The sequence below is a fragment of the Coprinopsis cinerea genome (assembly GCF_000182895.1).
Source record: "Coprinopsis cinerea okayama7#130 chromosome 3 map unlocalized cont3.3, whole genome shotgun sequence".
NCBI classification, from domain to species: Eukaryota; Fungi; Basidiomycota; class Agaricomycetes; order Agaricales; family Psathyrellaceae; genus Coprinopsis; species Coprinopsis cinerea.
In genome coordinates, this window is record NW_003307542.1 from 3,206,716 (window position 1) to 3,225,003 (window position 18,288).

Consider the following 18,288-nt stretch of genomic DNA (forward strand, 5'->3'; position numbering starts at 1 on the left):
CACACACACACACACACACACGAGCTGGCTTACGTCGTCAAAGGCGTATTGGACCGACACAAGTTGGAGGATACAGAGCCATCGGTGGGTGAGCTCGTGGGACTACTCCAGATGCTGGAGGGACACTTTGGCCGCGTTTACTACGTCCTCGACGGTGTCGACGAAGCTCGAGTGGATGTCCGATTCGACCTCATTCCAGGCCATCAACAAATTACGGGGGAACTTCCTTCTCACTTCTCGACCGCTGGAAGAGTTGGGCAAGAAGCTCGCCTGCGCGGTATTCTGCACCATCTCAGCGCAGCGTGAAGACATGGAGCTGCTTATCGAGGAGAAATTGGAACGCTACGAGAACCTGTGCCGTGTGCTGGACGTCAATTCGTATCGGAAGGAATTGATTAAAGAGGTCGTGGAAAAGGCCGATGGAATGTAAGCTTCATTAATTTCAATGCTTGTGCTCGCTGAATTGACGATTTTCAGGTTTCTTCACGCCTCCCTCCAGCTTAACGCCCTACAAAATTGTCGGACGCTTGAATGCGTAAAGGATAAACTCTCCCGGTTTCCACACGGCATACATGACATGTACGCCGCCAGTATGGAACGGATACTCAGCCAAGATCGTGAATCCCGCCAGCTTGCAGAAAAGGTCCTTCTTTGGCGCGCGTTTGCCCAGGGACCCCTATCCACGCAGGATTTGCGATACGCACTGGCAATTCATTCGGAGACATTCGATTTTGATCCCTCCCGGATGCCAGATGAGGAGTCTATCGTCTCCGTTTGCTGCGGGCTAGTGGAGAAACATCAGGAAACTAATGCATTTAGGCTTATCCGTAAGTGTCTCCATTTGGCTACGCGTCCAAATTGAAATTGAAATTGAAATGGTACCAATTTCCTCGCTCAAAAGATTTTACGGCAAAGGACGCACTGGGCCCCCTTCTCCTCAAGGATCAGTCAAATCCCCATGTCTTCATCACCAACGCCTTGATTCATCGGCTGATTTCCAGTGGTATCATTGACTCGGGGCGTAAACTCACCTGGCCGCATGAGTTTCGGAAGATCTGCGAGCAACACCCTCTCCTTCAGTACGCCCACAAATTCTTGGGATTTCACATAGATCGATGTGATTTGCCCCAGGTATTCGACGCCGTCAAGGATTTCCTTCTGGGGTGCACCGCCTATCCTATTCCCTGGAATGGTTGGTTGATCGACGTGCTCAGCCCTCTGCATGTGGCTGTACACTACGGTCTACATGAGCACTTCGGAAGCGTTGTCGATCGTGGCTGGGAAGTCGACTCTCAGACGCCTACTGGTAGGACGGCTCTCTACATGGCGTCTCAGAGTGGCAATGAATTGGCTGTACGAGGGCTACTTCGGTTCAACGGCATAGATGTCAATAGGGCAACATCGAATAGCAATGGAAGGACCGCCCTCATGGTTGCCTCGGAAGTAGGCCACGAAGGGATCGTGGTTCGGCTCCTCCAGGCCCCAGGGATTCGCGTCAACGCAACGGACAACGTCGGGCACACCGCATTGATTATAGCTTCAATCAACGGTCATGAACGAATTGTAGCTCGCCTTATCCAAGTGTCCGGCATTCACTACAATGCGACAGACTCCAACGGCCACACCGCTCTGACCCATGCCTCGCGGCGAGGTTGTGAAGAAATCGTCAGCCGACTTCTCCAGGTCCCGGAGGTTCGGGCCAGTCATACTGTCGCCAATGCACTGGCACTAGCGTCCCGAAATGGGAACGAAACTATTGCTGCCCGACTCCTTCGTGTTCCAGGGCTCCAAGTCAATGCTGCTGACAGCAATGGGAGGACAGCCCTAATGGGGGCATCGGAGGGTGGTCGCAAGGGGATGGTTTCTCGTCTCCTCCTTGCTCCTGGTATTGCCGTTAATGCGACGGACAGGCATGGGCGGACGGCACTAATGCTGGCCTCGCGATGGGCACCTGAAGGAACAGTTGAAGAGCTGCTTCGAGCACCAGGAATTGACGTCAATGCCTCGGACAACGATGGAAATACAGCGCTAATGCTGGCCTCAGAAAATCGCTACAGTGACTCTCTCGGTTAATCCAAGTGCCTGGAATCCAGGTCAATGCGGTCAATTACCGCAACAAGACGGCACTAATGTTGGCTGCGACCAACGGTCACGAAAGAACTGTGCAACAGCTCCTGGAATATCCTGGAATTGTCGTCGACGCTGGGGACAACGATGGGCGCACCGCGTTGATGTTAGCCGCACTCCCCGGCCGTGACAGGGTCGTCACTCGACTCCTTCACTTCACAAGCATCCAGGTCAACCAAATAGCCAACCATGGATGGACAGCCTTGATGCTAGCTTCAGCAATGGGCCATGTTCGAATCGTTGCTCGACTCCTCGAAGCTCCCGGGATTGAGGTCGACGCTGCAGACGATTATGGCCAGACTGCACTGATGCTTGCCTCACGAAGTGGCCATGATCTAGTCGTGGCGCGACTGCTCCTGGTACCGGGCATCCAGGTTTACAGGGCAGCTAACCATGGGTGGACGGCCTTGATGATGGCTTCAGCCAACGGTTGCGGGGCCGCCGTCGATCAGCTCCTTCACCACCCGCAAATTGTAGTCAACGGGGCTGGAAACCATGTACTGACGGCGCTGATGTTGGCCTCTGTAAATGGTCATGACGGTGTCGTTGGTCGCTTACTCCACGTTCCCGGAATCCACGTCAATACAGTGGCGAATGGTGGATACACGGCGTTGATGTTGGCATCGCAGCTTGGTAGGGATGCTGTTGTTGCTCGACTCCTTCAAGCCCCTGAGATCGACCCTCATGCCATGACGGATAATGGATGGACGGCGGAGATGCTTGCGTCGGCCAATGGGCACCATAGGGTTGTTGCTCGTCTTCGGTCCACAGTTGCATTCTGAATTTAAAAAGTTGCAATACCCGTTTTCGCCTGCAATGTCGTTGGAACCTACTTTTCGTTCGTTGATGCTGTAGAATACTGGGCACTGATATGGGTCATGACTCTTTTACTTGATGCGTCTATTTTGGGCGTGGATCTACTGCATCTGTGCGAGGCGATGTGATTTCTAGGCGTCTTCTCTAGTTCATGATGGATGTATTCACATTTCATGGCTGCCGGGAACTGGGTAAAAAAAGACGGGCATTTTACACCCACTCACTGCCATGTGGCAGTCCGAGGTTATGTAGCGAGTACTTCAGGGAAGCGTCGATGGAGAAGTAGATGTTTGTTCATCTGGTCACGCATACTAGTACGGTGACTGTGCATTTGGGATTGCATCAATTATCTTCATGGTCAGTGCACATTTCTATGGATACTGAGGTGATTCATAAACGACAATCAGGCTAGGCCTTGCCTGGAGGATCGACTGAGTCTGGACACTTGGAAATCCGATGAAAATCGAATGGAAATTCGCCTTTCGTTGAGACAGAGAGAGATGGGTGTAGCCCCTAAAAGGAGATAACCCGGTAGCAACGGCCGGCCAAGCGTGATCGGAGCTCCAGTTGGAATTGATGCCGGCCAGACACTGCAAAGGCTGGCTTTCTCCAATTTGGCGGTTGGCAACACAGGTTTGTCGTCGACTTCAATGGCCTCGTCGACGACGACATCGGCAGTGGCAGCGGCGACCTCATCTGCTGTCTCTGGCACACTTGAAGCCCCAAAGAACCTCAAGGTAAAGCCTTATCTCTCTTAATAGCGCCGTTTTCTTACAGAACGCCTCCTTTAGGTCGTTGGTGTTATCTTGGCGGTCGCTAGCGGCGTCCTCATCGGTTCGAGTTTTGTGCTCAAGAAGAAGGGCTTGATTCGCTCGCAGGCGGGCGGAGAGCTTGGGGAAGGTGTAGCTTATCTTAAATCGGTGGGTGGCCATCTGGTTTACCCAGAAATTCTGGTTCTGAAGACCTTTTGAACAGGCGCTATGGTGGGGCGGAATGATTTGTAGGTTGTTGTTGCGTTCTGGTTGGAGGAATTGCTGAGACTTGGGCTCTAGTGATGGTCCTTGGGGAGCTGTGTAACTTTGCTGGTGAGTCTCATGTGGGCTCTAATTGTCTTGCGAGTCTGACAATTGGCCGGCAGCCTATGCCTTTGTAGAAGCAATCGTCGTCGTGCGTATCTCGTCGTTCATTCCGGCAAGACGGAGATTTGATACGGCCAATAGACACCACTGGGAGCCCTATCTGTCGTTGTATCGGCTGCATTGTCTTCGTTCTTCTTGAACGAGAAACTCAGCTTCTTTGGATGGCTAGGATGCGCATTGTGCATTGTGAGTAGAAAGCGCCACCTTTCCTCCACTACCGCCTGACGTCTGGTTAGCTCGGTTCAATTGTTATCGCACTCAACGCACCCCATGGAGAAACCGTTGGTCAAATCCGCGAGTTTCAGAAACTGTTCCTGGCACCCGGGTTCCTCTCGTTAACATCTGTGCTCATCGTTGCGTCCCTCGTAATTGTCTTCTACTTTGCCCCAAAGTATGGAAAGAAGAGCATGCTGTGGTACATTTTCGTCTGCAGTATGATTGGCGGCATCTCTGTCAGCGTCACCACTGGCCTAGGAGCTGCTATTGTTACCACTGCGATGGGAGATAACCAGGTGCGTACTCCGATTCAATCGAGAAGTAATACTCTAATATCTTGCAGTTCAAGCACTGGTTTATGTATTTCTTATTCGCTTTCGTCGTGATCACGCTACGTGAGTCCCACTTCTTCCTATACAGGCTCACAGCTGATGATGTCCTAGTGGTTGAGATTTATTATTTGAACATCGCCCTCGCACTATTCAACACCGCTATGGGTAGGTTTCTCTTTTCATCCCATGGCAATAGCTGACCCTCTCTTGCAGTCACACCGACATACTATGTCATCTGTACGTCTCTTAATTTCCATTCCCGCACGAAAAGCAACTCAACAGCCCTTCAGTCACATTCTTCACGATGGTCACCACTATTGTGCTATTCCAAGGCCTCAAGACTACAGTAACAGGCATTATCACCATCGTCCTGTCCTTTATCGTTATTTGTATCGGCATCACCATCCTCCAATTATCCAAAGTCGACCCCAAGGAATTCAACAAGCTCGACCGTCGTTCGACTTTGCTCCTGCAAGCAGCTCGCGCCCAGACGGACACCGTCGAAGAGAAGACTGGAATCGAAGACCCTGGAATGGACACTCTCCGCGGTTCATTCGGTACTGTTGGAAGCATCATCCGAGCACGCCGCATGAGCCAAAGCAGTCGGCAATCGCGGCTACCCTCTTCTAACACATGGCTCGCCGACAACGACCCACACTCTGGTCTGAAGCGACACCAACTGTACGACGCTCCCGTGCCCCGCTTCGGTGACGACGGTGCATCCATCCGCGCGTCGTCAATACGATCACAGAACCCCGAAACCCCTCGCAAGCCCACCATCAAATTCGATGACCGTGATTTGGTGCATTCGTACAACAGGCCTGGCCAGGGCGAGAACAAGACGACGCACGAGCTCCGACCAGCGCCCGCGACGCCGACGGTGGATACCGGATATCCACCTCTGCCCGCCATCCCCTCTGGTGACCTCCTGGAGATCGAAGTGCAACCACCTTCCACACGGAACTCGATGACCTCGTTTGGCACGAACGTGGCTGGGCTGGGATCAGGGGGTGGGTTCGGTAGCTCGTCGGAGAGCACTAGTGGAATGCGGGATAGTACGATGGCTGTAGTGGGAACTGGGGACTCGAAGGATAGCCAACTACTCACCATGTCGGCGCTCCTTTCGCAAGAACACGCCGTGCATAGTGCGCCTGCGACGATGTACCAGCGCCCGCTCCCCTACCGCAAAGATTCCCGCGACATCTTCGACCGGACATCGACGACCGCTCGAGATACGCTGCTGTCGTTTCCGTCTGTGACGGATTCGGCAAGGAGTCAGGACTGGGACGACGGCGAAGCAGAGAAGATCCGGCGGGCGGATGAGAAGAAGCAGAAAGAGAAGCAGAAGCAGAGGGATAAATCAAAGGAGCGCGAGAAGAGGAAGAAGTATCCCAAGGTGTCTGCGACTGACGAGGATGATAAGGAGGAGAGTGAGGCACTGTGGACCAAGTCGCCGACATCTGAATCTGAACCTGATGAGCTGCCGCCTGAAATGACAGGTATTCGGTTGGTGCAGCGGAAGTGATTGTATTCGTTCTGTATTACTCACCTTTCTTTTTTCTATTGGGACACATTTGTTTTTCTTTGTACGAGTGTTAGAGGGTTGTAATTCTCATCCCTGGACTTCACAGTTGTAACCTGTACCCTATTCTTATTTCTAGCAATTGACGACCTATCACGACCCAGTTCCGAACGAAGCTATTGCGTCGCGAATGACCAAGCTCGGTAGGGGTTTCTTATCAGGGAGAACCATGCTGCTCTTTGCTTCTGGACTCATCATGACTTCCTTCGAGTAATAGTCTGTCCACAGGCTTCCATCCACTAAATGAGGGTTGATGAAGAGGAAGCGAAAGAAGTCGGCGGACGAGGGGTACCGGACGTTGGCCGTCGTGTCGGTTTCGAGCGGGTGGTCCAAGAGCTGAGGGGGCATGTTGCGAATGCCGAAATGGACGATTTGGATCCAGAAGTAGGTCATCGTAAAGTGGAAGCCCCGGACGTTGGTTTTGGAGTTGTTGGCGATGTAGTTCTCGAGGCCGGAGAAAACCATGTCTTTGCCTGGTGTTGCATGAGCTTGGGGGGATATCTCGTAGTTGCAGTGGTACGGGACTCACCTTTCTGCCTTCCGTGAGCCATGAGCAAGAGGTAGGCTATGCGGATATGGGTGTAATGATCCCATGAAGGGAGGCTGTAGGATTTGAACTGTGAGATGAACTCATCAGGTGGGGAATCGACCTCTGTTTGATGGAGCCACGTCTCCAGTCGTTTGGAGAGGGCACTCGGTTGACGGGGGTTGGGGGGAAGTTCAACCTTTGGCGCTGGTCCCCCAGTCTTCGGCGAGGACGACGCGATGTCTAAAGCAAGAGCGAGCCAGTCAATAGCTTCTTGGAGGCCTGTGACAGACTTGGTGACCACTGGTAGGGAGGTCCGGTAGATGGAAGCGATCCGCCCTGCTGTTGCGTGACGGAACACTTTTCGGATATCGTCCAGCGGCATAGCGTTGGGTAGGTCAGACTTGTTTGCTAGGCTGCTGGCATTCAGTAATGGCCTCGGTACAGAGAAATACATGAGCACCCACATCAGGACTGGAAGATGTCTCTCGGTTTTGAGATTCTTCATCTCCTCTGCATCTTCCAAAGCAATTAGCAGAGTTTCAGCGCTCTCAGCCATCATCTCGGGCGTGTCTGTGCTATCAACGACCCAGATAATGGCCTTGGCAGTATATGCGATGTGTCTCAGCATCATTCGAGCCATTCTGAATCCTCCACAGCCAGAACCAAGGTCCCATAGCTCCAGGTCCAGTTTCTGGTTGGATGAAGTAGAGAGGGTGAGGTGTTCGATGTTGAACCCGATAGTGGGTATGGTTTGGATAATCTCGCCTCGCTTCAGGTAGTACAGGAGAGTCGTTTTTCCAGCCCAGTCTGTACCGCTAATGACGACCTTGTGCTCCCCCACGTTGGAGGGGAAGAAACGTTCCAGGAGGTTGCGGATTGACATTGTTCGCGATGGTCGTCCAGTGGTGTGGCCTTATATCCTCGCAACAGTAGAAGAGACAGTCAGTCTTATAGGTTTTGAGCCCGCAGTGCACAGTGTCAGAGCAACGCCGCAGTAGAGCGCAGCCTCCAGGACGACGCTGAGCGGACGTGCATGGCGCAGCTGCGTGTGTGGCGGTGCGCCCGAGTCGGGCGGCGGCCTGAGCTTGGCATCAACGCCCCTGCCAAACACAACAACAATCCCATTCCCGTCAGGATCGGATTTGGCCTCTAAGTACCCTCCTTCTCACCATCCACAACAACGTTGGCGTCTTCGGACAAAGCGGTTAGACCGAATTTAACCAAAGTGTTTGTTACGAGAAGAATGACTTGTAAGGTGACCCCAGGACCCCACTGATTCAAGTTAAATAGTTATCTGTTACGTTCTGCATAGTGGCAGTTGAGCCCAGTGGATGACTCGTTACCGAATGCCAGAGTCCGCCGATGTATGCATGTGTCGTTGGATGCACAGGAAGCCGGGAACTCACGTTCACCGAGACCACACAATACAAAGACCATCGGCCAAGCTTCGACCAGGCCTCTTTTCAGTTTTGGGGTGCGCCCATTGTACCCTTTTAATTTTCCGAAGCTGATTTTTTGAACAAGTCGAAGGGCAGAATGTAGACGCTCTTACGTGGTCTGTCACAATTTGGTGGAACCGAGAAATGTATTGATTGATTGGGGTATACTTTGGACGAGCTGGGAGACAGAGGCGCAGAGGACCAAACTACTATTGACTGGCTGGTCTTGCGAGCGCCTCGGACGCCATAATAGTCGTTCTCAGAGAGCGTGCAGGCGGTGAGCTGATAGCCGCTGAGGCCACTAGTGCCCGGTGCTGATCTCTACCTACGGGACTCCGAACTGACCTTGTTCTCCTCGTCCCTCTGATCGATGATCACCCTAGTAGGGTGTGATGTGGACACAGTCATCTTTGTATTCAACCCACAATCTCACCTCACCGTTTGACAGGATCAGACACAGACCGTAAACGAAGGCCCAAGTAAGGAAGCCTACGGTTCCAGCTGTCCAGTGGGAAAGCAAAAGATGTGGGGATACAATCAATCATCCTGACACAGAGATATCGCTCTAACCGTTTTTGAGAATGTGGTGGCATCCGTCTGCTCGCGAGGTATTATAATAGGCAGGGTTTTGTGCAGTTGTATCCCTTGCCCGAAACCCCTGTTTTTACAGCCACCTTAGGAACATGTCGCTCGCGCAAGACTTTGCATCCCACAATCCTTTAGAACTCGTCGCCAAAGACCTCTCCCTTCAAGTAGGTTTTCAAGCTTCCAACTATGCAAATGGTGCGTTCTCTCAATAACAACGAGTAGCTCACAAGTTAAATACCCAATCTCTGCCGCCAGTCGCGCTCCTTGTGAGTTCTCCAATTGTTCTCAAGCTCCCCACTCGAGCCCGTTGGCTGACGAGTGCACTAGTTCATGCTCATCTATGACCACGCATTGACCTTCGAGGGCGAGGTACGTACAGAATGATAACTCTTGAGCGCACACCCCAGTTGAACGACTGGTTTCAGGTCAAGTATATTTGGTCGTACGAACCCATTCCCGATTTCAGAAGGAAAGACGGCCTAATTCTTGCTTTATAGGATGAAGTGGGCACTCCCTAAGATATTCGTTCTGATTAATCGATATGGGGTTCCACCTTTCATAATGTACGTATACTACCAGATCTCCAGCACTTTATTTCGATGTTACTGACTTCGTCAAGGTTTAAAGTCATAAGTCAGTCGCATTTATCAAGTGTCCAGTCAGCAAGGCTTACCTAGTTCACTGCCAGCGGCTATAATGGTGGCGCCCCTATCCGTAAGTTCATCCAACCTGTTTAACCTAGTCCTTGACCTCAGCTCCGTTTAGCTGTATGTCCCCGACACACTCCTTCGTTCTTCCATTTTCCCTGACATACACCAGTTGTCGAATGCGGCTTTGGCTTTCAATGTAAGTTTCTGAGCCATCTATCCTCCCAAATCCGCCAGCAGCCGCACCCGATCCCGAGCTTAGTCTCACTGCATACCTAGACCTCCTGTATTTTCGACTGTGTGCGTTGAGGGAACATTGATGCTTCGAGTCCAAGCAATGTGTAAGTTGCTCTTGCAATTCTCGATCACTAAATCCTGACATCCAAATTCTACAGACGGGAACGACAGGGTAAGAACTTCGGGAAGATACTCAGTTGGACTGGGCTGATCATTTTCCCTTAAAAGAGAGTACGAATAGCACTGTGGGCGATATTTGCATGTACGCCTCCCTTTCAATCTCCTGCTCTGCGAAAATTCGATCGTCCTTCCAGTACAGTTGTCGGTATCTGTATCCTTTACCATCCTGGCTCTCATACACTCGCAAGGTTGGTCCTCATCTCCGGTGAGATCCTTGTCAAAGACTAATGTCGGTCTTATGAAGTGTACACGGGACAGCCTCTCCTCTCCGGCTGTCTTTACGTGATCCCTGTGCCGTTTGAGATTGGGTTATGGTGAGTACCATGGGTCCTCTTAGCTCTAACGCACGCTAACAGCGTTCATTTGGTGAACAACAGGGTCCCAAGTTTAACCTTCGAGGGTCGGTACTAGTCTCTCCCCAGCGAGGCCTAAGTTAAACTCATTTTCATCTAGCTATCCTGATTGGGATGACAATCCTAAAGACGAGAGGCTTCGGCAACGCCCCAGATGCGTACGTCAACTCCAAGCTCAGGATGGCGGTGGACTAAAGTTTCCCTTCGCTTCTAGGCTGAAGATTCTGATTCGGGACTCGGTTTTCTACTTCCTCTCCATCTTCAGTGAGTCCTATTGTCGAATCGCGGTGGGGTTTGGTAGTTTAAACATCCCACAGTATGCCTACTTGTCCCGGTCGTCCTTCCATTAACTGATAAATATATCATCACACCGCAACTAGTCGTGTAAGTTTGCTTCGAAGCTCCCGAGACATCGCTCATTCACGATGTCTTGTTTAACAGGCCACTCAGCACTGTATCATGCATTGGAGTAACGCCGTCCACTCGCCAGACGATGACACCGTCGCTCACGAATCTTTCCTTCCAGGTCGCCAGATTGACTATTAATATACGTGAAGTCATGGCTTCGCGGCAGGAGCAGTTCCCCCCAACCGATATCCATGTCGTATCCAACATCCTGATACGAGGCCCCAAGCTGGAATCAGACGTGACTTGGGGAAGCTCGGATCTCCAGTTGACTGAAATTAGCAAGACGTCTGACGCTCGTCGCCGTTTCCAAGTGTAACTCTAGATGGACAGACCTATTCCGTATTCGCGGTGTTGTAGCAAATGTCGTTGTAATCGAATGTACATCCGCTCCTTCAGCATGGTAATCACGAACGTGGTGCTACCTTAGCCCAGCCCTTCAGATCCACTGTTCTGCGAGGTTGGAGGGGAGAGTAGCGGAGGGGACTGGAGCGAGCTTGTTAATTTTGGCAAAGCCGACGAATGCCTGCCGTCAGATGTGACTCGGCGAGACAAGGATGTTTGAATGCGTCGGGTTATCAGGTGTACCGCTCGATCTTCATTCCAAGTCCGCGATGGTGAATGACAGTAGCTTCTTCCGAACCATTCCGGAAGACGAAAACAGTTCGGTTTACGGTACTGTGCAAAGTGCATTGCTTATCCGTCAGGACGGGATCCCAAGCGAGATATGCGCGTGCAAGGGGGATGTACAGTGCCTCCCCGAGATTCAGATGGCAAATATGCGGCCAGTCAGATCGCAGAAGCTTGGTTGCCAGTGAATTTGGAGCTGGACCAAGGAGCTGCACAGAGGACCGAGAAGCTCGGTTTTGACCGGACACGCTCAGGGTAGCTATAGTCAGTTCGCCCCAGAATAACATGCCTTCTAGATTGCATGATCCACGACGTACGTACCAGAACCTATCGCCTAGGAAGCCGAACAGACGGAGAGACAGCAGTGGTGGGTCTGGACGAATCGACTCAAAGTCGACTGGGCTCATGTATCAAGACGCGGAGCGGATGCTTTGCAGGGTCCCAGATGCTGTAACAGCAGAATTGCACTTCGGAGGCATCTGAAAATTCTCAAACATCCATTTGATACGGGAGATAGCCGCCGGTTCCTACTTACCAAACGCAATATACGGTATGGGGAAGGTACAAACCTACAAATTGGCTTTGATTCATTCCATGAGAACCCTTTCGAAGCTCGGAGAAAAAAGAAACCAACTGAAAGAGAACTTCCTTGCGTGCACCTCGTTCCATGTCAATTTTCCCTATTCCTTGCCAGTGACCCCGCTGCATCCTGGCAGAACCGCGGGTGCCATCTATCGCCGAAGTGAAGCGTGGTGCTGGACGTCGCCTCGGGTTGCTATTACTCGAGGCAGCGACATGGGAGAGCTAGTTGTGCATTAGTGTCCGAAATGAACGCTTTCGAGAAGCGTTCGTCGTCCGTGTGATCCTAATTCCTTATGCCTACCGGTATGGATTCTGGCGACAGATGAATTGGGATTCGGACTGATAGCTGTAGTGAAGAACGACGTTTGGATTTAGTCATAGAAGGCATACGGAGGCGTACTGCTTTGAAGGCGCTCGCAAGATAAGGTGAATGGCCCTCGATGACCTATGTTTGACGCAGGCAAGATTACATGATCCGAAGTCGTGGGCGGGAGGCGGGATTCATGGGCTTAAGAATCTTGGAGAAACTGAACCATGGGGTATGTAATCCGTTCGACATTGATATCCGGCCTGTTTTTCACCCCTTAATGACTATCAGCTCATGTCGACCTTATTTCTTGTCATGAGAAAATATCACAGCAGTTCTCACCTCGTGTTCGCCGAGGTAAGACCTATTTCCCGTCGCCCAAGCCATCGCAGAAGACATGTTGACCGCGCGAAAGTCTATTTCGAAGCTGAGGGCGAGGGAATCAGATCAAAGTTGCACGGGACATATTGACGACAACCATTGTCACGAATGACGCATGGCACTCCAAGCCGAATGTACAACTGACAAGGCGCGTTATTGCCAAAGCCTGTACGAGTCAGTTCAAATTGGTGTGTAGTGGTCGCTAGAAATGTTGACATACTTTCGGATGTGGGGATGAATGATATCATCCAACGCAAAGAGGGTTTGCAGAGCTGATAGCCTTGGGAATGAACCAGAAGTCAGACGTACCTGAAGGTTGTGGAGCTGAGGGTCGAGGGCGAAGAGAACCGACCATCCTCTCCTACCCGTCCTCGTGGGGCTTCCTGAATATGGAACCTGAGGGGTGTGTTCAGGAGGGCCTGCGCGCTACGATAATGTGGGAGGAGAACAACGGCTGTCCCCAATTGAACTCCTTAAAATACGTTCAAGTTGCCCTGCCTAACCCACGCGAAGGATCCCTGGAAATGAAGGCGTATGAAATGTGAAACCCGACCAGCGCTGATTGAGCGCGCGCCCGGGAGTAAGAAACTGGGGTACATCGATCGAAGGACACCGCTTAATCCAACGCGTCAACGGCCACGAATCGAGTCGAAAGCGTTTGAGGCGTGAGCCAGTTTGAAGCTTATCTTGAAATAGTTATGGCAACGTGAGCCACCTTGCTCCATGGTAGTCTATTTAAGTTGCAAGATGAAGATTAGTCGTCTCCATGATGTAAGCCGTTCAAGAACGGAACTCACCTATCGATGTAGGCGAAGGCGTTCAGCGATTAGAAGCCAACTTCAAGTACTAGAGAGGCAGAGAGGAACCTCGGGGCATTTTCAGAGACCTAAGCCGATAGGGGTAGATGTTTTTGCTTGCGGGATCGACCGGAAGGCGCAAAAATAGGTCTCGCAGGTCGCCAACATATCTAGAAGGATCCAGCACGAGCACCACAGCACGGAGAGTCCTAAGCTAGAGATAGCAGTGACGGAATGCCAGTGGGTGCCAATTCAATTACGTCGAGCGACGAGAATGCATGCCTACAGATTGCCTGATGAACCGATGATAAAACCTAATCCACAGCCCCCCGTGTGTCACCGCCGTCCAATTGAGAGGTATTTTGAGCATGAGGACCATCAACATTAGCGGCCTCCGTCCTCGTTGAGGTCTTAGAGATCTGCATGGGATGGGATCCGAGTCATCGAGGAGCGCAAGCAATGGACGGCAGCTTGCTGGCGCTGAATGCCGCGCCCGCTGGGTCCCGAATCGGAGTTGGGGCGGGTTTGCAATGGAATGCCGCTCGTGCCGACCCGGTTGCAAATAAGCGCCGGCAGGCGAGCGAGCCACTGCAGATAGGGGCGGGTAGAGAATCAATGGCGGGCGGAGAAGTTGCGATAAAGGAGGCTGGCGTAAGGACCCCATTTCTCTCTTATATACAGTATTCAATAGGTCCCGTAGTCAATGTGACAACCCTGAGTGCGGTAAGCCCGCCCTCCTCGCGACTATCACACCGATGGCCCTTTGTTTATGGTATGCAACAAACGGCGAAATAAGGAAACATTGACCCAAAGAGCGAAGGGTTACTCAAATAGTGCGTGTTCTATGTGATAGATGCTTATGAGGGCATGTTACTATGGGATCGACAGGCCCGCCAGTCAAAGGTCAATATGGAAAGGAAGAACCAGGTCACCATCTTACACCCCAATTCTCGTGGAGCTTGAGAAGGTAGATGTGCCTGTGAAAGGGACGCTGTGCGCAGCTTCGCCCGCTGTCAGCATCCTGTACATACCACCATGGATTCCAGCGTGCGCGAATATTGCTGCAACGAACTTTCAGGTTCCACTCCACGGCACCGAACTCATGCGCTCTCGCACCCTGTAGGACTCGTGAACCAACTCGAACAGCGATCGAAGTAGTTCTATGAGCACGCCAGACCTTCCTATTAGCCATTTCATTCTTCGACAAGGGGATAGAGGACACTTAATGACTTAATGATGGGCGGGAAGGCATCGAGCTTCTGTCGGCTCGAGGCACCGCACTCCATGAAACAAAGTCCATTTTGAGACCAAGACAGCACAGCCCGATACCGTGCTTCTGTGAAGAGGATGGGGGTCCTAATATTCATAGGTTTCAACCTGGATGCGCACAGCCCAAACCCAATGCTCAGAAACGCCCCACTGCCTAGGTGAGGGATTTTCACTACATAGATCAGATTCTCAACTTCATTAGGTCTACGGTGATCTTCCTCCATGGCCATTACAATCAATCTGAAGGACACGCAGTGGCAACGACCCCATACCCCACCTACCACCCGAGAAGCGTGAATATGGCCATCGGCCTATGCATACCACCTTACTCGGATATTCGGTTTGAGGCTCGAGACCTCATCATCCGTTGAAGGCTGCAGCGTGTCCGGTCGTCACGCAGGGATGAATGAAGTCACGGAGCTCTAGTACCTAGCTGGAACGATCGAGGCAGAACACATGGCGAACACGAGGGAAAGCTGGTGCGTGACGTCGCCGGATCCTTCAAGGTTTTGAACGGATAGATTGTTGGCAGGCCTGAACGCCCCGAGCATAATCGGCACTAGGAAACCGCTCAGAGCCCTCTTACGAACGTTCGAGACACGCAGTATCCGGGGCCTGACGAGGGAGAGGTCAGCAGACACAAAAAGAAGGAAAAACCGAAGGGTCGCAAGGGTGAAGGCGTAAGGAATGATGCAAGTCCATTCGTAATTCTACCCTGTGTCTCTTTTATCTGACATCGAGGTCAGAGATACAGTGAAGGGGCTATCACTATCGCAGAGACCCTTGATGTGATAAGATATCCCAAACGCCCGCTCTTATCCGTTAATTGAGGCGAAACGCTCAAGGTACAGTCCAATCCCCGTCGGGAACCCGGTGCGAGGCACGCCGGGTTCACACCAGAAGTCAAGAATGTCGCTCACCCTCGACGGCGTCACAAAGTCTTAAAATATATGAACAATGATCACAACGCGGTGACTATCCTATTCGGCATTCAGAGAGCTTCTTAAACCAATCTGATCTCTGTCATCTGCTCCCTATATGTCTTCTGTTTCTCCGTAGGCGTCTCTTTAGCTTTGCGCTGGTCAATTGAAAGAGGCAGTACAATTCAGAGAGAGTGCTGGTTCGCTTACCAAGTTTGATGAACCTTGGCTGCAAAAGTTTACTTTCAACGTGAAGGTAGACAGAACCTTCTGCCCTCGTGGTTTCGAATTCTGCAATGACCCTAGCACACGACTAGGGGGTCATCACCTTGTAAACCGGTCCATGGCAAACGGCGAACCAACTTTCTGATTCCGGCAAACAAAATTAGAGCCCACGCGCCCACGGGTGACAAAAAACCGAATTGTTCGCTATTTTCCCAAGATTTCACTCACAACAAGTCACTCACTAATAACTCTCCATCTAATCACATCCCTCTTGCCCATAATCATCCCGCCCGAAATGATCTCAGGGTATTCGTATTTGGTATCCCCTTCCCGACTATGCTCGGGGTTCCACTTGGAATCTCACCAACATCGTTATAATCACCCTTTACGATCTCGGTTAGGTGAGGAATTTGGGAAATACGGTTTCCTGGTCTGAGCTCGAGTACCAGGAGATCACATCTCCGACTGTCCGAACCCTTGCAAGGGCCTTTGTCGAGATTTGGGACACGTTCGTCCGTCAAGATGCGGCGTCGGACGGCGAAGGCGTGGTGGACAATCATTATCTCGCTCGGGTGACCGATTGCTCTCCTTAATCAGCTGGTCAATTGTAGAGATAAAGAAATCGATAATCAACTTTTGCTAGTACTATCTTCTCCATACCGCTTAAACCACTCTTTACCTTCGACTTCGCCTCTTCCTCCGAGTTGCGGGGCATGTTTTCTCGCCACATCACCCATCTTTCTGACCTGGACCTCAAGGCTTTCGAGTCTGCTGACCCCACGCCAGAATCCGACTGTCCAACAACAACAGTCGACGCCAACGAGCTTCTAAACACGCCGTCTCCTCGGAATCGTCTATTTCTTCTCCTTGGTTCTATGTCGAAAGCGCGTGATGCTGCCACACAAGAAGGTATGAATAAGGGCACAAGACCATACAGACGTCGAAGTGGGTAGCATTAGTAGTGCATACTCTTCTCCCGCACCCACCCTATTTTTGGAAGCGCACCAGTTCCACGGGCCCGACGCCACGCTTGGCAAAAGCGCCGTTTGGGCGTCTGTCTATCTGGCTGTCAGTTGCATTCCCTCCGGCGGCGGCAACTCATGATCATCGTCATCACCGCCCTGTCTCTGGGATCAATTCAATTGAACAAACAACCTGCTCCACGTTCCTAGCGGTTCAATTAGAGGGTTCAGCGATGGGTCGTGTGCAGTTGCAGTTCGCCGATCGCAAATAATTGCATGGATACGATGGAGGGTCAGCTCGAGGCTTTTGCCGTGAACTGCTGACATTTTGGGATCGAGCGCCCGTGGAGCTGGATTCCCAAAGAAGGGGACGGCGTTTCTATTTAGAAGCACGCGTGTCGGAAAAATGTGAGGAGGGAGGGATGGGGGGCTGGAATACATGTAATGTATGATGCCTCGGTTAGTGATACTCAGGTTACCCCAAGAGAACAAGAGCTGCGCATTGTGAGGCTGACGCCTTCTTGCAAGACTCACTTGCATCATCACCTACCTCGTTCATCATCGCGTATGTTTTCCCGCTCCATCGCGCGGTCTCAGTGCGCACTTTTGCGTCGCGAAAAAGAAATTCGAACACTCGAATTTCGAACTGCTTGATGAACCATGATTGGAAAGAGCTCACCGGTGAAATATCAGTATACCATTCCACATGCAAGCCTCCGCCTGCTCCGTCAGACTCAAGTCTCCAAGTAATAGACCCTTCAATTACACCCTTAAATTATGATGATCATTCATTGATTTCATCCTCCTCGAATGCGAAGTTGACTTATCAAGTACGATTCTGACATGTTCTGTTCATTTCCTGAATCCCAGTCCGCCCTCCATCACCAATCATCAATCGTCATCAAAGGGTTCACCGAATTAGCGCCTTGACGGGTGTGACGAGGTGACGATCTCGATAGGAAGAAAAGTTAGGTATAATGTAGGTAAGTTACCGTGCGGCCCACCCAAACCATATAGGGCGAACTTACGCTACTTTATTCCCACGGTGAGGACCTTAACTTACGACGAACTTGTGAACTTAGGGTAACTTGGGGAGATTGTGATTAATGGTACGGTTTATGAGTCCCAGAGAAACAGGAGAGATATAGGTGAGGTAGCACTGATATGTAGTGATAGTGTGTATAGCCTATATGTGAAGTTTAGACACTCGGCGTTCTTGGTAAGGGTGATTCGTGCAGGGGAGCAAAGTCGTGACTGTGAACCCCGAGAGGGGACCGGACGGCATAGCCACGGGTGTCCTACAAAGCAATTACAGATCTAGTGTGCCAAAGGGAAAGATGAATGATCACCGAGGTCTGGCAAAAGTGGGTATTCACGGGCCTTGCTCGATATAGTAGTGAATATTGACCTGCCCTAAAGTGATAAGCGCCCACACGGCTCATCAACCTCACGTCCCATACCTTTATTCTATCGTTGTTCCTTGTACCTATAGGTCATGTAAGCACTTTATTTGAGGACCCAATACATACATTAATACACTCAAATGTCTCTTTGGAGCAAATCCTTTCAGGAACTTCCTTCATAATTCACTCTGTTATACGTTATACGGAAGGTTCCATGTTCCC

The 18,288-nt window shown here is 51.3% G+C and overlaps 5 protein-coding genes across 5 annotated transcripts; 3 read left to right on the forward strand and 2 right to left on the reverse strand.

Moving 5' to 3' along the window:
- Positions 1 to 175: 175 nt before the first annotated feature.
- CC1G_14281 (ankrin repeat-containing protein) lies at positions 176 to 2,909 on the forward strand (the record flags this gene model as incomplete). Its single annotated transcript, XM_002911705.1, has 4 exons — positions 176 to 426; positions 478 to 827; positions 902 to 1,995; positions 2,094 to 2,909. The coding sequence occupies 4 exons, from the start codon at positions 176 to 178 to the stop codon at positions 2,907 to 2,909; spliced, it is 2,511 nt and encodes an 836-aa protein (XP_002911751.1).
- Positions 2,910 to 3,593: 684 nt separating this feature from the next.
- On the forward strand, positions 3,594 to 6,155 carry CC1G_02359 (DUF803 domain membrane protein; the record flags this gene model as incomplete). The annotated part of the gene is made up of 11 exons (XM_001830856.1): positions 3,594 to 3,680; positions 3,735 to 3,863; positions 3,919 to 3,943; positions 3,996 to 4,028; positions 4,082 to 4,110; positions 4,164 to 4,268; positions 4,319 to 4,594; positions 4,642 to 4,693; positions 4,742 to 4,795; positions 4,844 to 4,867; positions 4,921 to 6,155. The coding sequence occupies 11 exons, from the start codon at positions 3,594 to 3,596 to the stop codon at positions 6,153 to 6,155; spliced, it is 2,049 nt and encodes a 682-aa protein (XP_001830908.1).
- A 150-nt stretch (positions 6,156 to 6,305) lies between these two features.
- Positions 6,306 to 7,646, reverse strand: CC1G_02360 (ADP-ribosylation factor; the record flags this gene model as incomplete). The annotated part of the gene is made up of 3 exons (XM_001830857.2): positions 7,206 to 7,646; positions 6,742 to 7,154; positions 6,306 to 6,685 (listed from the first exon to the last, which is right to left on the reverse strand). The coding sequence occupies exons 1-3, from the start codon at positions 7,622 to 7,624 to the stop codon at positions 6,306 to 6,308; spliced, it is 1,212 nt and encodes a 403-aa protein (XP_001830909.1). The 5' UTR covers positions 7,625 to 7,646.
- Positions 7,647 to 8,863: 1,217 nt separating this feature from the next.
- On the forward strand, positions 8,864 to 10,909 carry CC1G_02361 (hypothetical protein; the record flags this gene model as incomplete). The annotated part of the gene is made up of 13 exons (XM_001830858.2): positions 8,864 to 8,963; positions 9,024 to 9,034; positions 9,096 to 9,137; positions 9,194 to 9,210; positions 9,266 to 9,331; positions 9,811 to 9,824; positions 9,881 to 10,020; positions 10,091 to 10,146; positions 10,210 to 10,232; positions 10,286 to 10,343; positions 10,400 to 10,449; positions 10,503 to 10,569; positions 10,627 to 10,909. The coding sequence occupies 13 exons, from the start codon at positions 8,864 to 8,866 to the stop codon at positions 10,907 to 10,909; spliced, it is 927 nt and encodes a 308-aa protein (XP_001830910.2).
- A 259-nt stretch (positions 10,910 to 11,168) lies between these two features.
- Positions 11,169 to 11,627, reverse strand: CC1G_14282 (hypothetical protein; the record flags this gene model as incomplete). The annotated part of the gene is made up of 2 exons (XM_002911706.1): positions 11,169 to 11,268; positions 11,542 to 11,627. 2 exons carry the CDS (start codon positions 11,625 to 11,627, stop codon positions 11,169 to 11,171), a joined length of 186 nt encoding a protein of 61 aa, XP_002911752.1.
- Positions 11,628 to 18,288: the final 6,661 nt, after the last annotated feature.